The sequence below is a fragment of the Notamacropus eugenii genome, chromosome 4, assembly GCF_028372415.1.
Source record: "Notamacropus eugenii isolate mMacEug1 chromosome 4, mMacEug1.pri_v2, whole genome shotgun sequence".
NCBI lineage: Eukaryota > Metazoa > Chordata > Mammalia > Diprotodontia > Macropodidae > Notamacropus > Notamacropus eugenii.
Genome location: NC_092875.1, coordinates 150,989,470 through 151,002,496, shown reverse-complemented (window position 1 = coordinate 151,002,496; position 13,027 = coordinate 150,989,470). Strand labels below are relative to the sequence as shown.

Sequence of the window (13,027 nt, the reverse complement as noted above, 5' to 3'; positions counted from 1 at the left end):
GGCCTCATTTCTAAAATATAGAGAGAACTGAGTCAAATGTAGAAGAAGTCATTCCCCAATTGACAAATGGTCACAGGATATGAACAGGGAGTTTTCAGAGGAAGAAATTAAAGGTATCTATAACCATATGAAAAATGCTCTAAATCACTATTGATTGAAGATGTAAATCAAAACAACTTTGAGGTACCACATCATACCTATAAGATCGGCTAACATGACAAAACAAGAAGATGATAAATGTTGGAGAAGATGTGGGAGAGCTGGAACACTAATTCATTGTTGGTGGAACTGTGGACTGATCCAACCATTCTGGAGAGCAATTTGGAACTATGCCCAAAGGGCTACAAAAATGTGCATACCCTTTGACTCAGCAATATTGCTTCTGGGACTCTATTCCAAAGAGATTGCAGAAATGGGAAAGGGTCCCACATGTACAAAAAGAGAATGCCCATCAATTGGGGAACGATTGAACAAGTCGTGGTATATGAAGGTAATGGAATACTATTGTGCTATAAGAAATTATGAACAGGAAGACTTCAGAGAAGCCTGGAAAGACTTATATGAACTGATGCTGAGTGAAAAGAGCAGAACCAGGAGAACTTTGTATACAGCAACAACCACAGTGTGTGAGGAATTTTTCTGGTAAACTTAGTACTTCATTGAAATGCATGCACTTAAAAATTTTCCAATGGACTCTTGAGGCAAAATGCCTTCCACATCCAGAGAAAGAATTATGGAATTGGATTGCAGATAGAAACAGACCATTTTCTTTTGAATTATGTTTTGTTTTGTTTTATGGTTTCTCCCCTTCATTTTAACTCTTCTATGCAACATGTATTTAATATGAAAGTACATGTAGAACCTATAAAAGATTGTACACCATCTCAGGGATGGAGTGGGGAGGGATGGGGAATTGAGGGAGAGAGAGGGGGAAAAAAATCTAAGATATATGGAAATGATTATCAAACACTGAAAACAAATAAAATAATTTAATTAAAAAAAGAAAATAATAATAATAGCTAATTTTTAAAAATTTGCCATTCTTATTTTTAAATTTTGAGTTCCAATTCTCTCTCCCTTCATCCCCTTCCCCACCCACTGAGAAAGCAAGCAAAATGATATTCATTTTGCATGTGAAATCATGCAAAACATATTTCCACATTAGCCATGTTGCAAAAAAAAAAAAAAGAAGAAAGAAAGAAAAATTAAGAAAGTGAAAAAAACATGCTTCAATCTAGTCAGAGTTCATCAGTTCTCTTTTTGGAGGTGGACAGCATTTTTCACCATGGGTTCTTGGGAATTATCTTGGCTCATTGTACTGATCAGAGTAATGGTTAACATTTATATGGTGCTTTCTATCTGCGAGGTACTGTGCAATGTGTTTTATGGTTACTGTCTCATTTGATCCTTACAACAATCCCGGGAGGTGAGTGCTATTATTATCCCCATTTTAAAGTAAGGAAGTTGAGGCAAACAGAAGTTAAGTGACTTGCCTAGGATCACAAAGCTAGTCAGTGTCTGAAGTCTTACCGACTCTAGGTCACATGCTCTATCCACCAAATCACCCAGCTATCAACTCAAACAAGAAAATCCCAACTGTGCTTATTACTTCACTGTATCTCAGTTTCCTCATGTGCACAATGATAGGGTTAGGATACAACATATTTCTGAAGTCCATTTCAGCTCTTAATTCTGAGAGGCAGTGGGGCATGATAGAAAGAACACTGGATTTTGAGTCAGAACTCTTGGGTTCAAATCTGGCTTTGGCATTATTACCTGCGTGATTTAGGGCAAGTCCCTCTAAGCCCCAGTTTACACATCCATAAAATGAAGGGTTTGGCCTAGATGACCCTTCAAGTCCCTTTCAGTTTTTGGTCTATGGTCCTATGATATGTCCCTGAAATGTTAAATTTTCTATTCTGATCTGTCTTCAGGAGGGAAGTGGGGCAGGGCATTGAATTTTAAATCAGAAGTATTTTAAATCCATTTGGTTTGATTTATTGTTTGTTTGTTTTTTGAGGCAATCCAAAGTTAAGTGACTTGCCCAGGGTCATACAGCTAGTAAATGTCTAAGGCTGGATTTGAACTCAGGCCCTCCTGACTCCAGGGTCTGTGCTCCCTCCACTGAACCAACATACCTAGAAGATACTTACAAGGAAGGTGACCTGCCAGGATTTTATCTTGCTCATCTTGAAGTTAACCTCTTGCATCTGATTTCCAGGCAGCTTTACGCAGCAGCTGATCTCATTGTTGCCTGCTGACACAGTAGCCACACAGCCAGGTTCTGGGTAATCACAGGTACAAGTATCGAGCTGCATGTATCCATAGTGCTGAACTTGCTGGGCCAGCTCCAAAAACTACACCAAATGAGAGTAACAGTTACAACAGTTGCTGTTTATTTAGTGTTTTGTTTTGTTTTGTTTTTTAAAAAGTTTGCCAAGTGCTTTGTGTACTCCTTTGTGCCTTGCCACAGCCCCGCAAAGTGGGCACCTCAGATATTATTCCCATTTTACAGATGAAGAAACTGAGGATCAGAGAGTAGAAGGGTCCGTGAGTTTCAGAAATGGCACTCAAAGTCAGGTGTATGAGTCTGGCACTCTGTCCATTAGGAGAGGGGGAAAAATAAATAGCAGGTCATTTGAAATAGAGGATAAATGATATTGATGGATGTATTTGAATAACAAGAAGTGATAATATCACTGGGAAACTTTGTAGTAAAAGTGCCTTATTCTGAAAAACATAGATTTTTTAAAACTGTGCTCATATCTGATACTTTCCTCTTCTCTCGAATGAGAGGACAAGTTTATGGGCAAATAAAGGTGAGTCAGGCTGTACTAACAGGTTCTCAGATGCCCGTTTGCCAAGTTTTTACAAAAACGTTGTTTTCTTGAGCTCTGACAGGTACACATCCTGTGTGGCATGCAGGATAACTGAGAGGAAAAAATGAAAAGAAATTAAAATTCTTTGAGAGAATTGAGGGAGAAATTTTACACCGGGGAAAATTTTTAATTTCTTCAGGCTAATAAAATATTTTATTTTCCAATATGTGCATGGCAGGGCTATGATAGAACCATCTCATACTGGCCTGAGAGAGCCAAACTGTTCAGCTTTCAGTGTGACCATTTACACCTCTGAAATCAGCTTCAAATCAGGGCTTGATGCTTTGTTTTGTAGATCATCCAACCTCCAAAAAGGTGATGGAGAAAGTGTTAACAATGCAGATTAAACTTACAAGTATGTCATGTGTACATTCTACACCCACGTGCAGAGAAAGCCAGTGTTTAAACATTTAGCCAGGATGCTTGCATTACAAAGCTGCTTTAAGGATGATGGTGGTATCATTTGGCAGAGAAGCAGATTTTGGAAATGGAATTTCAGCAGGAATGAGTTGGGGGGGGGGGAAGAGGGAGAAATAGTAGAGGGAGAGAAAGAAAGGGAGGAAGGCAGGGAGAGAGAAAGGGAAAAGGGACAGGGGGAGAAGTAGGGAGGGAGAGAGCCCAGAGATGCAGAGAGACAGAGACAAAGACAAAGAGATCCTAGCAGCCTACGTGTGGAAAGCACACCAGATCATTCTATCTGAAAAGTTCAGTTTTTGAAGGCACTATTAGGTTGTACTGATACATCTTATTTTATCTTAATACCCCAAGCACCTAGCATAACAGTGTCTTGTATATATTAGGTGCTTAATAAATGTTTGCTGAAGTCTGACATTGTTAACTTGTAGGTGCAAATAATAAGACAAAATAAATCTAAACATATTATTTCAATTAAAGATGAATAGATTTCACATCCTCAGCCTGCACAAGCACACATACACACGTGAACATGAGAATATATGTGTGCAAATTGTACTTTTATTTCAAAACAGAAAACTTCTATGTTGATAGGCCCTAGTAGGTAGTTTGCTCAGGATACAACTTTATAAAATCTACAGTTTTCAAGGAACTTCTAACAAGAGATTCCTTGCCTCCATTGACCAAAAGTGCTCTTTCCCTTTTTTTCTGATGACATATTTTTCCTTTTTTTAAAAAATTAATTCTCCCTCTTATCCTTCTCCTTGATAATACCATTCCCCCTTCAATCACCACTGAGTCTCAACTTTTAGGCGTCCTATATTCTCTGCTTTTCTCCTTCTCTCAAAAATTGAATGTGCCACCTATATGAGTGAGAGAGAGAGAGAGGGAGAGAGGGAGAAAGGGAGAGAGGGAGAGAGGGAGGGAGAGAGAGAGAGAGAGAGAGAGAGAGAGAGAGAGAGAGAGAGAGAGAGAGAGAGAGAGAGAGAGAGAGAGAGAGAGAGAGCCTTCCTTGTACCTCTTATGATGGTTGGAGGTGATGAGGTATACTGAAAAAAACAACAGGCTTGTAAAATGCTAGTTTACATATACACTCTCTATAAAGACCACTTGTCCCCATAGGAATTTTGCTTTGCAAAGGCTTCTCTCCCTAAAGGTTCACCCTCTCCCTCATCTTCACCTGCCTTAGCCTCCATGTGGCATGAAAATTGAAATTATGGAAGGTTAGGACTTGATGGTTTGGGGTATCTCAAACTGATTCAACATTCAAGATCTCTCACCCTTTTCCTGTGGGGATATACCACGTCAGGGTTTATGGGCATGAGCACATGTACTCTCCTACTAGGCTTAGAGCTGCTATTTGGCAATGTTCAGAGTCCTAAGTGATCCCATATTAAGGCTACTGAAAGTGACTCTGAAAAGAAACCCAAAGCTAACCAGATCCAAAATGATTTTGGAAAGACGGTCATTAGCATGAATGAAGCATGAATATGAGGAATTCAGGAACGCATAGGAAGACATATAAACTGATGCAGAGTACAGTGGGCAGAACCAGAGACAACAATACATAAACAGTGACTACAACAGTGGCACAGTGGATAGAGTGCTGGGCTTGAAGTCAGGCAGACTCATCTTCGTAAGTTCAAATACGGCCTCAGACACTTACTGACTGTGTGACCCTGGGAAAGTCACTTAACTAACCCTATTTGTCTCAGTTCCCTCATCTGTAAAATGAGTTGGAGAAGGAAATGGCAAACTACTCCAGTATCTTTGCCAAGAAAACCCCAAATGGGGTCACAAAGAGTCAGATATGACTGAAATAACTGAACAACACCACAACCATGTACATGGAAAGAAAAATGAAAGTGAACATTGTATAATTATAATGACTAAGCTTAATCCCTCTAAAAAAGATAAGAAAATACATCTTCCCCTTTTGGTTGAAGCAGTAGGAAGACTATGGGTGTGGGATGTTGCATGTGTTGTCAGACAGTCAATGCATTGCATGGTTTTACAGAACTAATTTTTAAAATTATCTTTTTAAAAATATTTGCTTATTTACTTAGTTTTTAATTTATGGAATAAAACAAGCATTTCCATAGCAGTACAATAAAAAAGATGATTGCACATGAAACCACAAATCTATTATACACAACTTGGTATTCCTTTGAAATATATAATAAAGTTATCATGTAAGTTTTTTCCTTTTTCTTCTTTGTATAAAATTATCTTTTTCAGGGAAAAGTTTGCTGAGTAGGGGAGAAGGGAGGGATGTATTTGGAAGTGAAACTTACATTTTTGGACATGGTCACTGTGGGGATTTATTTGGCTTGGCTTGGCTTGGCTTATTTGTTGCAAGGATTTGGGTTTTTTTTTCTTCTCTTTTTCATTGAGGGGGTGGAGAAGAGAGGGAGGGGTAGCAACAGTGACACAAAAAGAAAAAAAAGAGGGCCATTAGAACATTTTAAAGATGCACTGAAGAGAAGGAAGTCTGAGAGAAACAAACAGAACAATTTTAAAAGTAACCTTATATTATATACTTTTTTTAAAGTAAGCCTCATGAAATGGAATTTCACTATTCCAAAAACAATTTTCTTTTTCTGTTCTGATATGTGTGTGTGTATATATAGATAGATAGATAGTAGATAGACAGATAGATAGATAGATAGTAGATAGACAGATAGATAGATAGATATGAAATACTGATTTTTTTGCCATTTAAATGCAAAATTAAAAAAATTGAAAATTTTAAAAAATTAATATATCTGAAGTAAAAGAAAAGACATCAATGAAACTTTTGAAAATAAAGTTTTGAAAAAAAGGAAGAGGGTCATCTGCGACAGGGCTGTTTGGGGGGCAGAATTTATTTAGACACCAAATTGTCCTTCAACGGATCCTTATTTATTTTAAAATATTCTCATTTCAGTTACAGAATCTCAAGAGAAACCTGCATTTTTACTTTTCCTTGTGACTCTTCAAACTTAGAAGGGAGCAAACCATTCCATCTGGCCACCTGTGGAGTTCCCAGTTAACTCTGTGGTTGCTAAAGGAAAGAGGACTCCTTCACACAGGCCCTCTCTGAATCTGACCTACTTCGGAGAGCTTTGCTTTGGAGGCTAGCCAGAGAAATGTCTGTCTCTGTACAGTGTTAAGTAAGCCTTGGCTGGAAAGGACGTTACCATTTCATGAGCACATTTTCTCTACTGGGATTTCGTAAAGCACACTCGTATACAAAAATCATAACCCATAAAAGAGGCCAATCAAGGAGTAATCACTCGAATTTTAAAAGAATTCTTTGTATATACCAGGATTCACATAGGAATCCTTTAAATAATAAGGTCTCATTTTTTTTTTTTAAAGATTTACACACCATCTTCCCAGATGACATCAGCATGGCATAATGGATAGACCACCAAACTCGGAATCAGAAACCCTGGGTTCAAATCCTGTCTCAGATACTATGTAACCTAGGATAAGTCACTTGACTTCCTTGCACCTCAGTTTCCTCAGCAGTAAATTGAAGAGGCTGTTTTGATCACCTCTAAGGTTCTTTCTTTTCAAAATTTATGATCTGTTATGTAAAATAAGTTCCACTCATACTCTCTGATGTTTTAAATAGTGGAAAAATACAGTTTAAATGAACACTAAAAGTCAGTGAAAAAGGTTATTTGCCATCTGTTAAATATGCCCCCTTTAATACTACATATATTAAAATCCAGAAACAGTCTCAATTCTGGTAAATTGCCTAAGGCTTATTCAAATAGGTTGTTGTTGTTTGGGTTTTTTTAAGTTGATATGAAATTTACCTTTGTCTGGTTTCCTGCTTTCCTCAGGGCCTCTAATTCCTGCCTTTGCTCCAGTGTTGGTTTGGCCCAGTTTTTTTCAATTTCCTGAACTGCCTGAAAACAATTTAAATTGTAAAAATGACCAATTTCGCTAAAAGCAAAGTCTTTCAAATTATGCTGAGAAATAGGATGTTAGCTGGCCCCCTTTGGTCCGTATCCTTCATCAAAAGGCCCTACCGTATTTCTTTCTTTCTTTTTTTAAATACTCAATCTCCCAGGTTGGAGACTCAGGGGTCACTCACAGGTCCAATTCTATTCTGATTGGCATGGGAGCTTTAACCTGCTTTGATGTGAATGTTTGACCCTCCTTAGGCAACCTGGATTTCCTTACCCCACACACCTTCCCTGGGCTTAACACATCTATCAATGCTGACTTTAGTTCAGCCATCCAATAGGCCTGAATACAAAAAAAAAAAAAAAAAAAAAAAAAAAAAAAAGGATCCACCAGGCTCAGCCTCTCCAGGATCACAGGTGAGTGCCATCACTCCTGGCCTGTTCTTATCAAATGTCTTTCCCTTCAGCTCTAGAACTCCTGCCCTGGTCAGTTTGTACCCCCCTACCCCAACCCTGTAAGACCCTAATGTGGTCCACTTTACTCCCTGGCTACCTTCTTGTCAGTTACCTTGTCATATACCTTCAGCTTTGGTACTATCCCCAACCCCTTCCAGTTCTGGAACCATAATCAAATTGTTATTGTCATTGCTATTGGAAAGGACCATGCCCATCCCCATAACCAGCCCACCCATGACACCCCATTCCTGGCCACCATTCCCTTCTATGTGAATGCAAGCTGTGCAGGAACTGTCTTCGGGTTTTCTATTTGTATCCACAACGTTTAGCACAGCCTTTGGCACACAGTCAGTATTTAATGAATGCTTTGTGATTCATTTCCAAATTTTCAATATGCAGGCCCATCCTTTACCCTAATCGATGGGTGAACTCACCAAGACTGCTCCCCTAGAAACATGAAATGCTTCAGGGAAATCTGGCCATAGAATATAAGCTTAAAATTGCACTGAGACTTTTGGGGCACCCTATATTAGAATATGATATTCTTTTTGTAAAATTCTGTACCATTTATAAAATTCTGTACCATTCACTTGCTTGGCTTTCAGTATATGTGACTATCTTCTGTAAGATTTTTCTTTTATGCCTATGTTCTGTCATCCCCTAGTAGAAGATAAACCCTACTGTCTCATACCTCATTGCATTTGCCTAGATATCTGTTCCCTATGTCCTATCCTTACTGGCTACAACAGATATTGGTTGAGGCTGCTAACAATCATTTACACTAAATTCAAGTCTTTTTTGTTACCAACAACTTTGTACCATTTTAAAGTCAGGTATTGTAAGCAGGTGGGGGAAACATATTGGGGCATTTTCTCTTAACTTTATAAGCTGTACATCAGCTGGCAATCTGTGTTAGAGAGAGCTTTCTCAGAGGGAAATTCATCACCTGATAGTGCATTCTAATGATGAACCTCTCTGAACAGAGAGAGACTGGTTATTGAACAAAAGGTGGTGACTGTGATGAAAATAAGTATACTGAAGAACCCAAATTGTGTAGTGGATAGCATACTAGACCTGGAGTCAAAAAGATTCAAGTTCAAATCTTCCCTTAGATACCTACTAGCTGTGTGACCCTGGGCAAGTCACTTAACCACTGTCTGCCTCAGTTTCCCCATCTGTAAAACAAGGATAATAATGGCAGCTATGTCCGAGGGCTGTTGCAAGAATAAAATGAAATAATAATTTTAAAGCACTTAGCTCATTGTCTGGAACACAGTAAAAGTTATATAAATGTTAGCTATTAATGATATTAACATATGTAAAATACTTTGTAAGCTTTAAGTTGGGGACAGCTAGATGGCCCAATGGATAAAGCTCCCAACCTGAGATCAGGAAGGTGAGTTCAAATCTGACCCCAGACACTAACTAGCTGTGTGACCCTGCATAAGATAGGTCTTAAACCTGTAGGTCTTCTTGACTCTAAGACAATAAAGTGAAAATTCACCATAATTACTCCTTCTGTTTAGTACACAAATACACATACACACACACACAGTTCACAAAGAAGATAAATAAAAATAATTTATAGTACAACTGGGAGGGATCTGGTGACTCAATGGATAAAGCTCTGGGCCTGAAGTCAGGAAGTCCTGAGTTCAAATATGTCCTCAGACACTTACGAGCTGTACAACCCTGGACAAGTCATTTAACCTATTTGTCTTAACCCATTGGAGAAGGAAATAGCAAATCATTTCTAATGATTTACCAAAAAACTCCATGGACACAGTATTGGTGTGCTACAGTTCACAGGGTCATGAAGAGTTGGACATGTCTGAACAACAACAAAATACAACTGCTTTATATTTGAATTCAATATGTGGAAACCATGCCACAAAGAAACTCTAAATCCCATCAGAATAATTTTATAAGGTGAGAGAATTAATGAGAAGACAGGATGCTCACAACCAGAACAAATTCTGTAAAATTTAGATTCAGTCAAAAGGCCACACTTAAGGATATAGAAAGCCACATGTGGCCTTAAGACCATAGGTTCCCACTGTTGCTCCTGACTAAGAACTCATGAAATAAGTCACAATAACGACCAACAATCTGGTTTTTCAAAAAAATTTAAATGCAACAACTACAAACCTCTACAATCCTTTAAAATGTATTCCAAGTTTGATTGGTTCCAATTCCTATCACATGGACATAAATGAACTCTCTAAATTGATTATAAAGACCTTTATTCTTTCACAAATTTAACCTAAAATGAATACGCTAACAACAAAAATAAACTTTTAATTGACAATTTAACTTATATTTTTGAAGGGCTTCAGAGGGATGATTTCAGCAGCCCAGGTTTTAACATCTGTTCAAGAAATCCAATAAATTCAATCCAATTCAATACTCAATGTTCAATCCAATAAATACTTATTAAGCACTTGCTATAGATAAAGCCTCATGCTCAGTGCCAATACCTTGTTTTTCTCCTAGTTACTTTTCCCTGAGGTGAGCAGGAGAGTTCAAAATCCTCTCATTGACCCTAGATCAACACTCAGAGGAGCACTTCCAGTCTGTAGAAACTTAGAATCGGAGAAGTCTTTTAAGTTTGTCTAGAAGAAGCCCCTTAGCTGACCCCTTGGATGAGAAAACCAAGGTCCAGAAAGGTGAGCACATGCCCAAGATCCCACGGCTAGTAAATGGCAGAGTTGAGATTTGACCTTAAGAGTTCCCATACCTAGTCTAGTTCTCCATCTCCATGCACTATCCCATCCTGCTGCCTGTGACTGAGAGCTGATGATCAGAGAAAGCATAGCCTAGAGTCAGGACTTCTTAAACTTTTTCCACTGGGGACCCCTTTTCAAATTTCCACAGTGTGGGTTGGCATTGTGTGGCCTGAGGGCATGCACAGTGCAAAGTGTACATGCTTTGTGTTCAGAATTAAGGCTGCAGTGAAGATGCCAGATGCAACACAGGTAAGTACTGCCGGAAACACCTTGGATTCACAACTGAGTTTGATTTTTAACTAACTTTTGAGTCTTGCAGATTCAGAAAGCTTTTACTTTTGCCAAATTTTTCACAACCCCATCTGGGCTGGGGACCCACAGTTTAAGAAGCATTGGACAGAATATTAACATCAAGAAGAACTAAGCTAAAATCCTACCTCAGACATTTAATAGCTGTATAATCATGAGACACTCATTTGACCAACTCTTTGTCTCAATTTTCTCCTCTGTGAAATGGGAATAATAATGCTCTTAGCAATTGCCTCTCAGGGCCTTTGTGAGTTGAGATAACAAAGGTAAACAGCTCTGCAAACTTTAAAGTGCTCCATAAATATAAATTACTATGATATATTTTCCAATAAAAAATATTTTTTAAAAGGACTAATCTAACATTTGAGCCCTTTGCCCTCTCCTACTTCCTTAATTTCTTCAAAACTACAAGTACAACCAAGTATTGAGTATCAGACAAAATAAAAGTCACCAGGAAACAAATGTCATGAGTGTCTCTCTCACTCTATCATGCCACAAAAGTGGGCTGACACTTTCTTGACAGTCACCAGAAGCATCAGGTTATTTGAAAACTATGAAAAGAACTCCCTTGTCATTAACATGGGCTATGGGATAAAAAAGGACTGGGAGACATTTCTCACCGATCTGCAAAGATGGTAACTTTCCTTCAAAGTTCAGGCATTGATGGAAATAAGTGAATGGCTAGCCATTGGGACATATGTGTAAGACTGATGTACTAGGGAATGAGTGGGGTACCAAAATAGGAAACAGGAAAAGCTGGGGACCACCAATAACAAAGATTTGTTAAGCAGGAAGAAACATGCTATAAAATCAACCCTTAATCATTGAGGGCCTAATAACATGGATTATACAGAGATTTTGCTTTCTTCCATTGCCCAATATATCTTCCAGGTGATTTTTTTTGCTTACTAGAACTTTAACCAAGTGCTGATGGAAAAAGAGAGAAGAGGTGAAAGCAATTGGTCTTTTAGTCTTTTTTGGTTTTTCTTTTAGTTGGATAATTATTGCTTGGTGTGGGGAGTGGAAAGGAAGGTGATACTCAAATGATCTTTGAGGAATAACAATTTTCAAACTACTTCTATACTCTCATCTCATCTCCCACTAGCGTTGGTGATGAGGAACTGATTGCCAACTCAATAAAAGTTCTTATTAAAGTGGAGGAAGAAATGAACTATGCGATTTCTTCTGAATTATCTTTACTTTCATTGATTGCAACCTGAAGGGTCTGATAATATTCCCTACTAAAACCCTGTTTGGCTTCCAAAGCCCTTCCTAACCTGGCTTCTTCCTACTTATCCAATTCTTTTTCCACCTTATTCCACTCTCTCTTCCACCCAGTGTGTTGTTCTCACAAAGCACTCCATCTTGGGAAAACTGAGCATTTTCACTGGCTGTCTCTCTTCCTCATCTTTGCCTACTGGCTTCTTTCACATCTCAGCTAACGCCTCACTTGCTGCAGGAAGCCTCTCTCTGTCCTCCCTCTTAGTGCCTTCCCTCTGAGACTGCCTCCAAAGGTATATATTTTCTTTGTACGTTGTTGTTTGTATATTGTCCCTCCATTAGACTGTGGGCCTTGAGGGCAGGAATTGTTGGGTTTTTGCCTTGTTTTGTATCCCCAGCATTTACCACAGTGTCTGGCACATAGTAGGCACTAATAAATGCTTAATGCCTGACTCATGTGTCTTCAGGTCATCCTTAGAACATCCAGAAACTCAGAATGCTGACATCCTTTTACCTGACCATACAGCAAATTGACAGCAGTTCGGCAGTCCATAAGCATGGAGTCAAGGGATGGATCCATATACCTGAATAATTCAAAAGCAATAAATTAATTTCTAAAACTTGGCTAGTGGAGAGCAACAGAATACAGAGGAATAATTTCTTCCTAAGTCAAAAATCCAATAGAGGAATATGTAGATAGGGGTTGGGGGACGGTGGTGAGGAAAAAAAGAAGGGGAGATTGGAGAGAGTCTAAGCCCTCCTAGACAATCTTCCTGGAAAGGGAATCTAGATTTTTTTAAAAATCGAGCAATATTTCCATCTTCTTCATCCAAATACAATTTAAACTTGCAAAAATAAGAAAGGTACTAACTGAAAATAGGGATTAGAATTATAGGATCACTCATTTAGAGTTCAAAGGAACCTTACATACAACTAGGTAGTACAGTGGTTAGAGCAAGGGATCTCAAGTCATGAAGACTTGAATTCAAATCTAGCCTCAGACATTTCCTTCCTGTGTGACCCTGGGCAAGCTACTTAACTACTGTCTCCCTCAGTTTCCTCCTCTGTAAAATGAGAATAATATTATCACCCATCTCCCAACATAGCTGTAGGGATAAAATGA

The 13,027-nt window shown here is 38.5% G+C and overlaps 1 protein-coding gene across 2 annotated transcripts in view; it reads right to left on the bottom strand.

Annotated features, from left to right (window-relative positions):
- SNX31 (sorting nexin 31) overlaps nt 1–13,027 on the bottom strand; it is an 86,460-nt gene that overhangs the window by 22,358 nt on the left and 51,075 nt on the right. For both annotated transcript variants that reach the window (XM_072603391.1, XM_072603390.1), the window contains exons 8-10: nt 12,419–12,488; nt 7,100–7,192; nt 2,154–2,357 (exon numbers count right to left, since the gene is read on the bottom strand). In XM_072603391.1, the coding sequence (XP_072459492.1) occupies nt 2,154–2,357; nt 7,100–7,192; nt 12,419–12,488 (367 nt within the window). The remainder of the gene's footprint in view (nt 1–2,153; nt 2,358–7,099; nt 7,193–12,418; nt 12,489–13,027) is intronic.